At 32.6% G+C, this 18,112-nt stretch overlaps 1 protein-coding gene across 7 annotated transcripts in view; it reads right to left on the bottom strand.

The window, feature by feature from the left end:
- KANSL1L (KAT8 regulatory NSL complex subunit 1 like) overlaps positions 1 to 18,112 on the bottom strand; it is a 113,600-nt gene that overhangs the window by 67,187 nt on the left and 28,301 nt on the right. For all 7 annotated transcript variants that reach the window (XR_012072775.1, XM_072961346.1, XM_006205250.4 and 4 more), the window contains exon 3: positions 9,389 to 9,530. Coding sequence is in view for 6 of the 7 variants with exons in the window: in XM_072961346.1 (XP_072817447.1) it covers positions 9,389 to 9,530 (142 nt within the window). In the remaining variant the exon portion in view is untranslated. The remainder of the gene's footprint in view (positions 1 to 9,388; positions 9,531 to 18,112) is intronic.

The raw sequence follows: 18,112 nt of genomic DNA, 5'->3' as shown, positions 1-18,112 counted from the left end.
TAGCCATCCCTTCAACCAAGATAAACTATTTTAATTTTTTTTTTCTGAGAGTGAGAAGAAGCTGCTGTCTTAGTGAAAGCTGGAATAGAGAGAAGGAGAAATATGGAAGCTATAATGTGTTGATAAAGCTGTTGCAAGAGCAAAGGAGGGATGTTGCTAAACTCTGCTTTCCTCTCTCTAAAACTTTGAGCAAAATTTAGACCACTGACTGGGATTGTGTCAAGAAAGGGGCAAACAACACTTTAGGTTATCTGCCCCTTCTTCAACACTACATAAACTTGTAGATCTACTCAGTGTGTGTTTCCTGACCAAAGACACAAACCAGCACTTATTTAAACAGGCTATTTGTAAAAGAGCATCTCAATTTCTTTTCATTCTAATTTAACTGAAGAGAATGGCTTTTACTTTTCCTTTCAAGATACATGAAATTAAAAGTTCGGTTTCACTCAAGATACATTAAACGACTCTTCTCAATTTTTTAATTACAATAATTCAAGGAGGTATTCAAGAACAAAGTGCTCTTTTCCCTATTCAGTACAATAATAACTCAACTAAACAGCATATAAATAAGTAAACATTTTGATTAAATCAGAAGAAACATGTGGAAAAACTACCAAAATAAAAGAAATATTATATTCTGATAGCATAACTGTAATGACATTTTCCATAAAATAAACATAATGTGATTCTTAAGGGAACAAAGGGCCAGACACACATTTAGCCTGAACCAAGAAAAAATATAAAGGCCATATAAAAGTTATTACTGGAACGTGTAGATTTATTTCTTTAAAATAATTTATTACAAATAGATGTTATAGAAACATATAATCAAACTTTTAAAAACATTTAAACAAGTATAAAGCACTGCTAAGAACACAATATGTGAAAAAAAAAAACCCTTTTTCAAGTCAAAGTAAAATGAACTAGACTATCTAGATTCAAACATAAAACTTAAGTTATCAGTTCAGCTAGGAACCCACTTTCTTGGAGGTTTCCAAATTGTTTTAAACTTGACTTGTTCTTAGAACTCTTTGCTATAAAAAAAGTTTGTGACATTGTATCTTTCAAAGAAAATGATCAAAGGCGGGAACTGATCTAGTGATCTTGAAAAGACTGCAAGATCACTACAACTTAAGGCCCAGATGAAGACTGTGAAAAATGAGAAAGAGTAACTGAATAGGACACGTCCATCAGAAAACTATTCCTGAACACAGTTGCTTCAAATCCAGTAGACAGAATAAGTAAGCCTTTTATGTCTATCTTTCTATCCACCTTCCTACACACATCACCATCAAATTCTCCAAGGCTTAATATTAAACAATATTCATGACTTCCTACATTCCTCTCCCATCCTTGCACAACTCATACTTTCTGATCCTTTGAATAGTGTACTACATTGTCATTCCTAAAACAGATCATGTTGTTTCACGTCTTCAAACCTTTAAGGAAGGCCCTTTGGGTTCCACAGGTTCATTAAACAAACTAGTATTTATCCTCCAAAGTCGCAATGAGGCATCACCTCTTTAATGATGTTTTCTCCAACCTCCTAATCCCTAAAGTCAGAGTTGAATATTCTCTCTATGCCACATCTATATCTTGTTAAAAACACATATCACTGCACATACTGCATTACACTGCAATTAACTATTTACATGGTCTATCTCACCTACCAGAATATAGACTCATGATAGACACAGTTTAAAACTTACTAATCTTTATTGATGTGTAGACCCTAGATGGGGTTAGGCTAACTACATGATTCAAGGACTCTACTTTCTTCTCTTCTCAGCTTTTTCTTTTTAGACCAATCACCATCAATTTTACAATATTACTTCCATTATGTCCACAATTTCCCACAAAAACAAAGTTACAAAGAGATATTTAGATTAAAGAGGACTTCATCGAATTACATGAGAACTCTTTATATCATCACTCCTATGGGAAAATACACTTCAAGTTCCAAACAAATAGCCTATAATTTTGGGAAAACAATGTATCTTTAAGTTAAGGAAATCTCATGTTAAATTTCCCGATTAGAATTAAAATAGCATGTATTTCTGTAATAATTGGCTTAATTCCCCCCACCCCATTAAACTCTAAAACTAAAAATGTAAGAACTCTGTAGGTTTCATTCACCACTGTATACCCTAAACGCTATATTAGGCTCCTAGTAAGTGTGTGACAGGAAAGAAGGGAAAAAATTAAGAAAAGGCAGAAAATAAGGAAGTAAATAGAGAGAAATAAATTTTATTTTAAAATTGCTACCATATAATAGCATAGCTTTAACTGCTATTTCTATGAAATAACTCCAAATCTATATCTTTTTATAAACCTGCCTTCTCTAAATCTCGTATTTCTAACTCTTTCAGGAATCTCAACATGAATATCTGACAGAACTTGCAAATCAATATGTGAGAAAGTAAGCTTATTCTTGTCAAATTTCCTATAAAACAAGCACTTTTGTCCTTTCCTGGAAATAGCAGGTCAATAACTAAGAGGGGAGATGATGGTGATGGTTACACAACTATATATTTGTCAGAATTCAGCAAACTGCACAGTTAAAAAGGTATAGTGTGAGAAAAAGATAAAGAAACAAAGATAAATCCATAAGTAGACACCTGTTAGTTAAAAAAAAAAGCATAGAAAATCAAATAAACAAGAATTTTTAAACTTACCAGATAGAAAAGACAGAGTACTTACATAGGAAAAACAAGGCTGCTCATCAGAATAAAGAAAACAATGACTTAGGATTCTTTAAAGGGCAAAGAGAATATAAGTATCAAATTAGAATTTTCTCTCAACCTAAAATATCACTGAAGAGTAGGGTAAAGTAAAAGTATTTTGAAACATGCAAATACAAAGAGTTTAAGTGTTCAGAATTTACCATTAAAAACTACTACAGAATTTACTTCAGCAAGAAGTAAACCAAGAGAGAAAAGGTGATGTAGAAAGATACTGCAAATTCTTCCCAGTATCTATCTCCCTCTTCTCTCTTCTTTTTACCAGACCCCACCCCTACTGGAGTTTTACCTATGCATACAACTTCTCAGTGAAAGACAGTATTATTTAGCTTTTCCTCCTATGCACCTAGTTGTAGCCATGCAGCTACAGTTGGGTCTAAATTTAGCTAAAATGGAGTGTCAGGAAAAGTAGTGCAACTTCCAAATCACACACAACTTAAAGACTTCTCAAGAGCTCAAATAAGGAGAAGTCTACAACCCTGTTCAACAGTGCAGTCAGCACACCCTAGAGTATATCACAGAAGCAAGATAGAAAGAATCTGAGTCCCTGAATGACCCTGAGCAAACAAGATGCTCCACCAGCTTGTACTCACCCTCTCACTTTTGAAGCATTATGTACCTTTATAAAGTAACTATATTTGGAGATCTTTGTTATAGCAGCTTATGCTATAACCTATTTTATAGGTAGAATACAAAAAAAAAACCCAGTAAGCACATTTTAAATGAAATCTGTTAGAAATGTAATTAACTACTAACAGTAAAAAAAAAAGTAACTAGATTGGAGTAGATATGTTCAATGCACAGTTAAATAGTATTAAGATCCACATTTTAAGTAAAAAAAAAAGAGTATAAAAAACTGAGCACTTTTAATCATTGTAAGAATTATTTGCAGTTAAGGAAGTATGTTAAAAATTAGGAGTAATGACAAAGAATCAAACTACAATGCATAGCTTCTAAACCAGCAGACGGAAAAGATAAGAATAAAGGAAATTCTATCAATCCAACAAAAGACAAATGAAAAACAAAACACAAATACAAAGAGAGAAAAATAAAAACAAATAAAAAATTGAACTAATCAGAGTGGATTTTTAGAATCTAGCTATATGTAGCTTACAAAACAAACACCTAAAACAGTAAAAAGTTTGTGTATACCAAATAGCATTAGTACTTCAAAGTGTAAGAGACAGAAGCTAACAGAATTACTAGGATAAACTGAAACGTTAACAATGATTGGAAGTTGAAAGATCTAGATGTATAAATATATAACAGATATATATAACAAAGTCAACCATTTTAATAAATAGAGAATTCTAAAATCAGCAAGTAAAGAATATACATTCTTTTCTATTATACACTGAGCATTTAAAAAATTTGATTAGTAGTTGGTCACAAAGAATGAAATCCACACAGGGTAATCAATAGGCTATAATGTAATTAAATAATAAAATACTAAAAAAAAAGTTTTGAGTTCAGAAACATAAAGATGTACTATTAAATAACTCAAGTTAAAAAGGCAATCACATTGGAAATTTAAAAATATTAAGAGCAGAATGAACAATGAAATAATTAAATATGTAGTATGCAAAGTAATATTTGAGTTAGAGCTGAAGATAAGAGTTATAAGGTCAATCAAAAGATACAGAGTGACTGAATAGATACAAAAACAAGACCTGTATATATGTTGCCTAAAAGAGACTTACTTAATATTTAAAGACACACACAGACTGAAATTGAGGCAATAGAAAAAGGTAACCCATGCAAATAGAAATCAAAAGAAAGCCAGAGTAGCAATATTTATATCTCACAAAATAGATTTTAACATAAAGACTGTTACAAGAGACAAAGAAGGACATTACATATTGATTAAGGGATCAATCCAAGAAGATTTAACAACTGTAAATATATATGCAGTCAATATAGTAGCACCTAAATACATAAAGTAAATATTAACAGACATAAAGGGAGAAATCAACAGTAACACAATAATAGGAGGGAACTGTAACATCCCACTTACATCAATGGACAGATCATCCAGACAGAAAATCAATATGGAAACACTAGCCTTAAATGACACTTTATGCCAGATGAACTTAAAAGATATATATATATTACTTCAGGAAAAAAGAAAAATCACAAATAACAACCTACCCTTACACCTAAAAGAGCTAGAAAAAGAACAAACAGAACCCAGTTAGTATGGAAAGAAATCACAAACATTAGTGCAGAAATAAATGAAATAGGGACTGAAAAAGAATAGAAAAGATCAATGAAACTAAAAGCTGGTTCTTTGAAAGAATAAACAAGTTGATAAACTGTTAGCCAAACTCATCAAGAAAAAAGGAGAGAGGGCCCAAATCATTTAAATCAGAAATGAAAAAGGAAACATTACAACTGACACCACAGAAATACAAAGGATCATAAGAGACTATGATGAACAACTATGTGTCAATAAAATGGACAACCAAGAAGAAATCGACAAATTCCCAGAAATGGACAATCTCCCAAGACTGAGTCAGAAAGAAACAGAAAATATGAACATACCAATTACTAGTAATGAGACTGAATCAATCATTTTTAAAAAATCCCAACAAACAAAAGTCCAGGATCAGATGGCTTCACAGGTGAATTCTATCAAACACTTAGAGAAGAGTTAACAGCTACACTTCTCAAACTATTTCAGAAAATTGCACAGGAAGAAATGCTTCCGAACTCATTCTACAAGGCCAGCATCACTCTGATACCAAAACCAGACAAAGGTATCACCCAAAAAAGAAAATTACAGGCCAGTATCTCTGATGAACATAGACCCAAAAATCTCAACAAAAGATTAGCAAACTGACTCCAACAATACATTTAAAGGCTCATACTGCATGACCACATGGGATTTTTCTCAGGGATACAAGGATTTTTCAATATCTGCAAATCAAACAATGTGATAAACCACATTAACAAACTGAAGAATAAAAACCAAATGTCATCTCAACAGATGCAGAAAAAGCTTTTGACAAAATTCAATATCTGTTTATGATTCAAAAATATGTTTTAAACAATCTATTTATGATAAATACTCTCCAGAAAGTGGGCAAAGAGGGTATTTACTCCAACATAATAAAGGCCATATATAACGAACCCATCACACTCAATGGTGAAAAGCTGAAAGCATTTCCTCTAAGATCAGGAACAAGACAAGGACACTCAATCTCACTTTTATTCAACATGATATTGTAAGTCTTAGTCACAGCAAACAAACAAGGAAAAAAAAAAGGAATCCAAATGAAAAAGAAAAAAGTAAAACTGTGATTGTTTGCAGAAGACATGATACTATACTTAGAAAATCCTAAAAATGCCACCAAAAAACTACTACAGCTCATCATGAATTCCATAAAGTTGTGGGTTACAAAATAAATGTATAGAAATCTGTTGCATTTCTCTGCACTAACAACAAACTATCAAAAAGATAAATTAAGAAAACAATCCTATTTACAACCACTTCAAAAAGAATAAAATACCTAGGAATAACCCTAAGGACATAAAAGACATGTACTTTGAAAAGACACTAATGAAAGAAATTGAAGACAACACAAATAGATGGAAAGATATACTGTGTTCATGGATTAGAAGCGTTAATATTGTTAAAACGACCAAACTACCCAAAGCCATCTAAGACTCAATGCAAAATATCAAGGGCATTTTTCACAGAGCCAGAAAAAATGATTTAAAAATTTGTATGGAAACACAAAAGACCCCAAATGGCCAAAACAACCTTGAGAAAGAAGAACAGAGCTAGAGAAATCACACTCCCTGACTTAAGACTATACTACAAAGCTACAGTAAAACAATACAGCACTGACACAAAAACTGACACTTAGATCAATGGAACAGAATAGAGATCCTCCAAATAAATACATGCAGTTATGGTCAATTAATCTACACCAAAGGAGGCAAGAATATACAATGGAAAAGACAGTCTCTTCAATAAGTGGTGCTGGGAAAACTGGACAACTACATGTAAAAGAATGAAATTAGAACATTCTCTAACACCACACACAAAAGTAAACTCAAAATGAATTAAAGACCTAAATGTAAGAACAGAAACCATAAAATTCCTAAAAGAAAACATGGGCAGAACACTCTTTGACATAAATCATAGCAATATTTTTTTGGATCTGTCTCCAAAAGGAAAGGAAATAAAAGCAAAAATAAACAAATGGGATCTAATTAAACTTAAAAGCTTTTGCAAGGCAAAGGAAATCACTGACAAAATGAAAAGACAACCTATTCAATGGAAGATAATATTTGCAAATGATAGGACCACTAACGGGTTAATATCCAAAATTTATAAACAGCTCATACAACTCAACAGCAAAAAAACCAAATAACCCAATCAAAAAAATAGCAGAAGACCTAAACAGACATTTTTCCAAAGAAGACATACAGATGGCCAACAGGCACACGAACAAATGCTCAACATTGTTAATCATCAGAGAAATGTAAATTAAAACCATATATCACCTCACACCTGTCAGAATGACTATCATCAAAAAGAACACAAATAACAAATGTAGGCAAGGATGTGGAGAAAAAGGGCACTATATAGTACACTGCTGGTGGGAATGTAAATTGCTGTAGCCACTGTAGAAAAAGTATAGAAATTTCCCAAAAAACTAAAAATAGAACTACCATATGACCAAACCAATTCCACTCTTGGGTATATATCCGAAGAAAATGAAAACACTAATTTAAAAAGATACATGCCACCCAATGTTCTTAGCAGATTATTTAATAGCCAAGATATGGAAGCAACCTAAATGTCCATCAACAGATAAATTCAAGAAGCTAAAACAACAGTAAAATAGCAAACCCAATAAAAATGAAACAAAAAATTGAAAGAGCCAAAAATAATGCATTAGAAAAGATAAAGATCAATAAGCCCCCAAATTTTCTGGAATAAAAAAACTAGTAACACAGACACAAAATTTTTGAAAATTTAAGAAAAACAATGTGAGGGTACTTTTGCATTAAAAGCAAACTTATAAAACTATATAATCAAGAAAGATGTATAGATTTGTAAGTCTAGCAACAAATTTATGAAAATTCAATATATGACAAAAGTGATATTTTCAACTAGAAAGTAAAGATAAATTACTGTAATTTATAAAAAGGTGCTGGAATGACCATCCACATCCAAATAGAAAGTTAGATTATTACCTCACAACCAACACAGAAATAAATAGCAGGAGTAGAATCTTTTTGAAAAGACACAGAAAGACATAATCCATAAAGAGAAACAGCATACAGTTATGTTGAAATTAAAATCTCTGTTCAAAAATAGATATACCAAAAAAATGAAAAGACAAACTACAACATGAGAGATTTGTAATATTTACAACTGATGGAGAACAGTATCCCACATTTAAAATGAATTCACATGCACATACCACCACCACCACTATCACAACCACTCTCCATCTCCGGAAAAAGAGTAAAAAAGATAAGTTAATTCTTAGACAAAATTTGATAGTTAATTACACTAAGAATCAATTTCCCTACATTCATGAGCAATTAAATTAAAACAGTAATAAAATATTTCACTCCCATTATACTGTAATTAAGAGACCAAAAAATATAAACGTTGGCATGGGAAACCAGGAGCTCTCATGCTCTGCCAGTGAAAATACTGATTAGTATAGGAAAGCTGAAGTTAGTCATGCCTAAGATCCAGCACTTCCACTTTGAGGCTTATCCCCAAGAAAACTTCTCCACAGGCCCATCAAAAACACATATAAGACAGTCACTGCAGTATTGTTTTTACTGGCATAAAAACTGAAACGACATACATGCCTACCAATAGAAAACAGAACAGATAAACATCCGTTGTATTCACACAATTCCATTCCATTCATACATTTAAACATCATACAGGAAGTATAAAAATATGTAAAAATTATGCCGAGCAAAAACAAGCAAGTTGCAAAAGAGTCTGTAGTACAAATATCACTCAGTTGGACTTTAAAAGCAGGGAAAAATAAATTTTGTTTATAGATACAGATAAACATTTATGTGCCAATAGTATAGAATATACATAAAAGTAACAGCTATCAAAAAACGTTGGAATCACAATAGTGGTTACAGTGGCACGGGGAAAGGGAATGGGATCAGGAAGGACCATACAAGTACTCCAGTTGTACAGACAATGCTTTATTAGTCTGAAAACTAAACCCAAACTAGTAAAATTTAATATTTAACCAATTTGGGGGTGGGTATATAGGTGTTCATTATAATGCTTTCTAGAACTTTTTGTGTTTATAGTTTTCCTTAAAACAACCAAAAAAACTCTAAAGAGATTCCAATAAGATACACTCAGAATTTCTCTCATATGTTCAAATAAATGCCAACAAAGTAGAGCTTTATATGTATATCATTTCTATTAACTGGAATCCAATAAAGAAGTTCTGAATTGTTCAATATGATAAAATGATAGTGGTAAATACAAAGGTATTACAAAGATAGTGTCAACTTACAGAGTATATCAAAAAGCTTAACATTAACTACACTTTTATAAAGACTTACAACAATTATTTTGTGTGAAGAGATGAGGACAAACTAAAACTAATAATTTTTTTTTAAACAGAGGACACAGACAATACCTTGGAGGCACGAATCTGCCTGTGAACATCCGTTAGTTGTTGGATTTTGTATTCTAGCTCTGAAATCTGGGCTTGAAGCCATGTCCATCGGCTGCCAACTCTTGCTCTGTCTACAAGCCACTTCCATTCAGTACTACAGTTACTGTGAACAAGACAAACACTGTTAGTCAAAGCACAAAGGCAATCAAGTTTTCACAGAGATTGTGTAATAACTTCCTTGACTTCTGTCATGCAATCCCAGATTCCTTTACAAAGCATCTAATTACATGAAAAAGAAAGGCATATCAACTTCTCATCAAAAATTTGATTTCCTTACCTTTCTATTCCACAAACACCTGTTTTTATTCAATACTGTGTATCCTGTAGTAGGATAATCTCCTTGACATTTAATATTTTATTAATGCTCAAGCTCTGAAATAGGAGTGGGCCGACAAAGGAAAAGAAAGAATGACAAGACTAACACCATGCAAAATCTGTTACATGAGGCTTTCATATGTAAGTAGATATCAAGTACCAGACAAGCCATTTGAGCTGTGCTAGATCTAAATTCACGTAACAAACCATAGAGTACTCAATTTTACTATATGTAATTTTCATTTGCTAAAACAAAAATCACTATTAGCTAATTACTTACAATTTTTAAATGTCAAAAATTATCAAAATGAACACTTTGCTACATTTCAAATAAGCATATCAACTATACATGTGAGATGTTTATTAAGATAAACAGCTTGTTAAAACACTGATTCCCAGAATTTACAGCTTAGAGATGACAAAGAATTTATATTAAGCCGTTCATGATTCTTTGAAAATAAGAGTAGAATCTTAGCTTCTCTATCTTTTGGCAAGGGCACTGCTCTAAACCATAGTTTGTGAGATTACAAATTAATTACGTTATGAAAATTTTCCAACCAGGCCAACTGGAAAACAATCACTTGGGAGTAAGAGAGAGAGAGAGGGAGGGAGGGAGGGAGGTGGGGGGAGAGAGAGAGAGAGAGAGAGTGTGTGTGTGTGTGTGTGTGTGTGTGTGTGAGATAATTAGGAGCTTCAGATTGCCAAGGAAGAAACTGAAAAAGGTATGACTGAAGAAATTGAAGGGTAGTAACTACTTAAAGGCAAAACACAAACTTCATGAAAAACCTGTCTAAAAATGGCATTTACTGTCCCCATAGAATGTACAACATCAGAAGTGTATCCTAATGGAAACTATAGCCTTTGAGTGATAATGATGCTTCAATGTAGGTTCATAAATTGTTACAAATACACTACCTTTGTTCAATATATTGGTAGTGGGGGAAATTGTATCTGTGTGGAGTCAGGGGGTATATGGGAACTCTGTATTTTCCACTCAATTTTGCTGTATACCTAAAATTGCTCTCAAAGATAAACTATTAAGTTTTATGCATTTAACCATAATGAAGTAACTTTCACATAAACTTTAGCCAAAAAAAGTTTGTTCTAAGAGGTCATTTGTTGTCAGAGAAACAGAATTATTGTAGCTTACTATATAGAATGTATTCATTATAACAGGATTTTACATTATATCAGTGTTTCCAAAAAGCTGCTTTTTAAAAAGATTCTAATTGCATGCAATGTGACTGCAGAGATCATCACAGAAATTAGTACTTCTCTTGGTATTATTAATCAGTTTATAGTTATTGTGATTTTGTAAATGTGACATGTTTAAAAAACACTTTTTAAACTATGGACAAAATTTAAAATGCCTATTCAAAGTAGATAAACAAGATGATACTGTATAGCACAGGGAAATACATATAAGATCTTGTGGTAGCTCACAGTGAAAAAAATGTGACAATGAATATGTGTATCTTCATGTATAACTGAAAAATTGTGCTCTACATTGGAATTTGACACAACATTGTAAAATGACTATAACTCAAAAAATGTTTAAAAAAATGTCTATTCAAAATATACTATTCAGAGATAATATGAATAACATTAACTGCCAATCACAGAATTAGTGAAGAGGGCAAGGGCCACATCAGTAGTTGCACAGGTGAGGGTAAAGTATTGGATTTTATGCAAAAAGGAAGTTATTGGTGAGACAGTAGCAAAAACACTTTTTGAGCAGTCTGACTGCTAGGTGGAGAAAGCATTGTAGCATTGTACTGGGACATGAGAGTAAATAAGGAAACCAATCAGGATGCAACTATAACCATCTGGGTGTGGTACAGTAATAGTGATCTCTAAATATATTTCATGTGCTGTCCTACATTTCCCAGCCCTCACTGCACTTAGGTTGGAGTCATGTGACTAGTTCTGAACAGCAGGCTGTGGGCTAAAGTGACACGGTCATTTCCAGTCCACCTGACCACCTTCAAAGCCACTAGTGCAGACAGTATAGCTACAAGATGGAAGAGGATCACAGCTCAAACCACGCCGTACTTTATGTAAGCCGCAGCAAACCTCTGCCGGGTTAAACTACTGAGATTAGGTGATTGTTACTCTAGAGCCTGTTCTGACTAAAATACTCAATAAAAGATGAAAATGGCCTGGACTAGAAATGGGGCAGGAGATAAAGAAGAAATTAAAATAAGAGGATGTATTCAAGGTTGATTTTAAAATTGACAGGACTTGCAGAAGTATGGTGTGGGAGTAAACATGGAGAAATCAAAGATGATCTTAAACATTCTTTCATTAAATTTTGATCCAGCTGGAAAATTTTCCTATAACATGTAATTTTCCTTGGTTATCAAATTTATGATTAGCTTGTGGTCAAATATAATAGAGAAAAAGAAAAATTTATGGAGTTCATGTTACTGTACTTCTTGTAAAAATACTGTGATACTGAAACTAAGTTTACAAAAACAAGTTTTATGTTCATATCTGACATTAAATTATACTACCATAGAAAATAGTAATATCAAATTAAATGTAAGTAAACTAAATAATGCTGGGGCTTTGTGGTATTTGAAATGAATTTTCTGTAATGGATACTTTAGCCTACATTTTAACAGGAGTGAATAAAATCTGTTTGCTATGCTTGGAAGTGGTAACCAATCTTTTCCACCAAAAATGCTCCCTTGTTTGAAAATATGTCTTTCTGAAAAATATTTATGGTGGTAAACATGTTACAGATAAGTATATGGCTATCTCATTCAAAGGAGATTAACACCTTTTGTATCCCAAAGTCAAAACCTGTTTTATGTAAACAATTTACATAACCAATGATGTAATGGCTTATATAACTTACAGTGTAACCAATCAGAACACAGCTGATGCAACAACAAACCAGTAAGAATATGAGGCATAGAGTTGTCTAGACTCCCAAGTTAGCATGTAAGCCTGGCATGCCAGGCCACTAAGAACACTGACTTCCTGCACTCCCTCCAGAGTGCGCTGAACTGATCACAGAGTACTGCATGCCCCGATCTTCACTGGAAGCAGGGGGCTCCTACTTCCAGTGAAGGTCAGGGCAAAGGCATCTGTGAGTGGAGACCACCTGGGCAATGAGACTAGTCAGTCTCCAGAGAGGCAGTGTGTGCCTTCAATCCTCATCCTTGCTTGTTTGCAGTCAGCACTTACCTTGTGGCAGGAAGGAAGTACAAGCTGTTTAAACCAAGTGGTTTTGAGTACAATTTTTATTGGTACTAACTTATGGTCAACATCATGAACCTACATCACTGTTTTGACCTTGAAGTGTAGTTTGTTCCTCAGAATAAGACAGAACTTTCTAATATTATGTCTTAAGTTACCAAGACTTAGAGAAAAACTTGTATAAATTAACTTTGCTTTTAATATAAAGACCTTGTTACCTTACTAATAACAATGAGTTAACTATGATAAAAAATCAAAAAAGAAGATCTAATTATGAAAAGTGACAATCCCAAGAAAAATAAGGTCTGTTCCAGAGAAAATAACATTAAATTAGGCAAAACTTCTCCATCGGTGTTTGCTCACCTAGAGAGATTACCCTTCCTTAAAATTTGATTCCTTTAGACCAGAGGATGGCAAACTTTTCCTGTAAAGAGGTAGACAGAAGATATTTGCTTTGTGGATCACGTGGCCTCTTTATAAACGATTCAACTCTGCTGTTATAGCATAAGAGCAGCCATAAATGAATGGGTGTAACCATGTTCCAATTAAACTTTCTATATAAAATCAGCCAACAAGCCAGATTTGGTCCATGGGCCGTAGTTTCCCAGTCCCTGACATGCAGGGTATTTTCGTACGCTTCCTATGCTTCTCAAGGGATTATGACTTCCTTTAATGAAATGTCTTTTCAAATCTTTTGCTCGTATTTAATCAGGTTATCTTCTTATTGATTGGTACAAGACCTATGTCAGACCACATGTATCAGAAATATTTACAGCTTCCAATCTGTAGCTTGCCTTTCATTTTCCTAATGGTGTTTTTGAACAGCAAAAGATTCTAATTTTTTCTAATTCATCTAATTTTGATGAAGCCCAATTTATCAAACTTTCCTTTTATGGGTAGTTTTTATGTCCCAAGAAATCTTTGTTTAATACTAAATCATAAAGATTTATTCATGTTTCTAAATTATAAAAAAAAAAAACTAGAGTTTTAGCTTTTAAATTCATAATCCAATTCAAATTAAGCTGTGTATTGTATGAGGTAAGGGTCCAGATTCATTATTTTCTATAAGATACCTAGTTCCTGAACCATTTTGTCAAAAATCTTCTATAATCCTTTAATAGAAAAAAAATTATTGAATAGATAAAAGACTACCTATTGAATACTATATGTTGTATATACACTTACATACACACACAGACCCCTTGATATCTATCATTTATCTACCTACCTATGTCAACACTCTGACCCACCCAATACCACACTATTATTGTAGATTAAAGTAATTCTTGAAATCCAGCAGTGTAAATTCTCCAGCTTTGGTCTTTCTCAGTATTGTTTTAACCAATACAAATCAGCTTGTCAATTTCTTTAAAAATTAAAAAAAAAACTAACAGCATTTTGATAAGGATTACATCGCATCTATAGATTTATTGGTGGAGAATTAACATCTTAACAACATTGAATCTTCCAATCAATATGTTATTATTTCTCTGTATTTGCATACTATTAATTTCTCTCAGCTATGTTTTGTGTATTTAAAAAAATTTACCTCCATTTCATGTTTATGGATGATAGTATATAGCATTCATAAATTATTTGGATGCTAGTATATAAAATACAATTGATTTTTGTATGGTAACCTTACATCCTTTGACCCTGTTAAATTCACTTATGAGTTTCAGTACCTTCTTCCTAGAGTCTTTAGGATTTTCTGTGTATATTATCATGTCAATGGCAGATATAGTTTTATTTACTTTTTAATCTGGATGCCTTTTATTATTTTTCTTATCTTACTGCACTGGCTAGGAATTCCAATATAAAGTTAATTATAAGTTGTGTGAGTGGATATCCTTATCTTCATCCTAATCTTACAGAGAAAGCATTCAGTCTTTCATAATTAAATGTAATGTTTGCTGTATACTATCTGTAAATGTCCTTTATCAGACTGAAGAAGTTTCTGTCGACTCTGGGTTTGTAGTGAGTTTTTATCATGAGGTTTGAATTCTATCAATATTTTTTGGTATCTATGGAAATTATATTTTGTTTTTCCTTTTTTTTCTATGATTGGTTTTAAATGTTAAATCAACCTTGCTTCCTGTTATACACCCTTTTGGTCACGATGCATTTAAAAAAACATTTTGCTAGATTCTATTTGCTTTTTCATTAGAGATATTCTGCACCTACAGTCAAAGGAGATATTGATGTGCTATTTTCCTATAATGTCTTTGTCTGGTTTTAAAATCAAGCTAATGCCAGCTTCATAAAATCAGTCAAGAAGTGTTCTATTTTTTGAAGGAGTTGTTTACTCCTTAAGTTTCAATAAAAGTAATCTGGGCCTGGAGTTTCCTTTAGGGAAGTATCTTAATTATTAACTTGATTTATCTTACTAACATAAGGTTTTTCAAGTTATCTATTTCTTCTTCTGTCAGTTTTGGTAATTTGTGTCTTTCAAGTACTTAATCCATTTCATCTAAGTTGTTGACCCTAATGGCATGAAATTGCCCTACTATTCCCTGATTATTCTACTAATGCCTGAAACATCTACAGTGATGCTTTTATTTCTTTCTTGCTATTGGTAAGTTTTTTCCTAATCAGTCGAGCTAGAAGTTTATCAATTTAATTAATCTTCTCAAAGAACCAGCTTTTGGTTTCACTGATTTTTCTCTATTGCTTTTGTGTTTTATATTTCATTGATTTGATGCTATCATTTTTTCCTTCTTGCTTTGGGTTTAAGTTGCTCATGTTTTTGCAGCTTCTTAAACAGAAGGCTTAGACTATAATCTTTATACCTTTATTCTTTTCTAATATAAGCATTTATAACCACAAATCTTCATCTAAGCACAGCTTTACTAATCTAGTAGTGGCATCCCACAAAACTAGACATGCTACATTTTCATTATCATTACATTTGAAACACTTTATATCTTCTCTCGTGATTTCTTCTTTGATCCATGCTTTATTTGGGAATGTATAATTTAATTTCCACATTCAGACCTACATATTTGCATTTCTTACCATGTCTTCTTTCCTTTGTATAGAACTAAGTTTTCACTCAGTATCATTTTCTTTCAGCCTAAAGATCATTTTAAGATTTCTCATAGTGTAGGTATACTGATAGGAAATTTTCTGCTTATTTGGAAGGATTGTTTTACCTTTATTTATGAAATAATTAAATTTCAAAGAAAATGATTTTTTCTTTCAGCACTTTAAATATATCATCTTACTGGTTTTTTTTTTTTTTTTTTTGGCTTGCTTACCTTCTGATGAGAAGTCAGCAGTGAGTTTTTTTTCTTTGCTTCCCTATATAAAATGGCTTTTTTTCCTTCTCTTACTGCTTTTCAGATTTTCTCTGTATCACTAGAACTTGGTGATTTGACTATAATACATGTTGGTATGGTTTTGTTTTTAATCCTGCTTGAGATCTATTGAGATTCTTAGATCTATGGTTTTATGATTTTCAGCAAATCTAGAAAAATTCTGGCCATTATCTCTCTTAATATTTTTGCCTCTCCCACACCTTAAATCTAGAATTCCAATTACATATACGTTAGAACTTTTGTGTCCAGGTCACTAACATTCAGTTCATTTTCTTTTTGGTCTTTTTACTCTATGAGCTTCAATTTGGATAATTTGTTGCTATATGTTAAATTTTATTAACCACTTCTCCTTAATGTCTAGCTTCTTGTTAAACTGAAACAATAGTTTTCAATTCAGATATTGTATTTTTCCCCCTGAAAGCTAAGTGGTTCTTTATTGTATCTTCAATTTCTCTCAGAAGTTTGTGTTTTCCTTTTAAGTCTTTGAGCATGCTTACAATATTTTAGATATTTTAAAGTCCCTGCCAACTAATCTCATCATATCTGTCATTTCTGTGTCTGTCTCTATTGAGCATTTTTCTCCTCCTCTTTTGCATGTCTAATAGTTGGTTATATATACGTGTGTATTTATATATATTTATATAAATACACATTTATTATGGACACTATGAATACAATGTTAAATTTCTCGATTTTTTGGTCTTTCTTTACAGACTACTGAATTCTGTTTCAACAGGTTATTAAATTATTGTTCAACTTCATTCTTTTCAGCTTTAAGACTTGTTAGAGCAGGTATAGAGTAGCCATTAGAAACAAGGGCAAACTCAGCCTTACTCTTGAAGTGTGACCATTTGGGGGTCTGTATTGAATGCTGTAGATGTTCAACAAGTCTCTCCACTCTGCTTATTTAGAACTCAAACATCTCTCAACCTTGTATGAGCACTGGAAATTGTTCGGATTACAATCTCCTAACAGTTTTTGTGTGTGTCCTTACGGAGTTTCTCCTGTAGTGAATAGTGGAGTATTTAACAAAAATCTCAAGGGGACCACATGAAGATTTCACATGATCTTTCTTTGAATACATAGGTCCTTCCTCTCTAGCATTCTAATCTTCTGATTCCAGCTATCTCAGCCTCCCCAACTCTAATCTTTATCTCATTCAAGCAAGACCACTTGACTTTCCTCTCCTTGATATCTGAAAGAACTTCCAGGCAGAAAACCAGGACAAACAAAGGGTTTACCACATCTGTTTCTCTTTTCTCAGGAATCACTGAATCTCTGACCTCTGCTTCCTCATATCCATTTTCTGTAAATGACTGTTCCATGTATTTTCTCCAGTTTTCTAGTTATTTACAGCCAAGGAGAAAGTGTAGTACCAGTAACCGCACTCCATTAAGACTAGAACTCAAAGAACTTTTACACATGTGTGTATGTGCTCTAAAACACTTTTACTTTGTTTCCAATATTTCATGCTCAGAATTTCATTGCCTTTAAAACAAAACAAAACAAAACTAGAGTTGCAGTTTAAGGCCAGAATCTTTAAAAAAAAAAAACAACCCTGAAAGTGATTTATGGATTCCTGTTTCAGGTGTTCCTCGACTATTTCATGGAAGCAGAGCTCTTTATCCACCCTGTGTCACACATGTATCTACCTTTCAACTGTTCTGTAAGAAAAAAGTTAAATTATGTTTGAGTCACTATAGTTTTAAGGCTCTTCGTTACAACTTAGTCTTTATGCTAAATGTTATACACAGAAACTTCTTATAACCAATAGAGTGGACCATAAGACAAACCCAAAACATGTGGTGCTAACTTAAAGGTAAGGCAAAAAGCAGACAGGAAAGAGACA

The sequence above is a fragment of the Vicugna pacos genome, chromosome 5 (genome assembly GCF_048564905.1).
Source record: "Vicugna pacos chromosome 5, VicPac4, whole genome shotgun sequence".
NCBI classification, from domain to species: domain Eukaryota; kingdom Metazoa; phylum Chordata; class Mammalia; order Artiodactyla; family Camelidae; genus Vicugna; species Vicugna pacos.
This window is presented reverse-complemented; position numbering and strand designations above follow the sequence as displayed.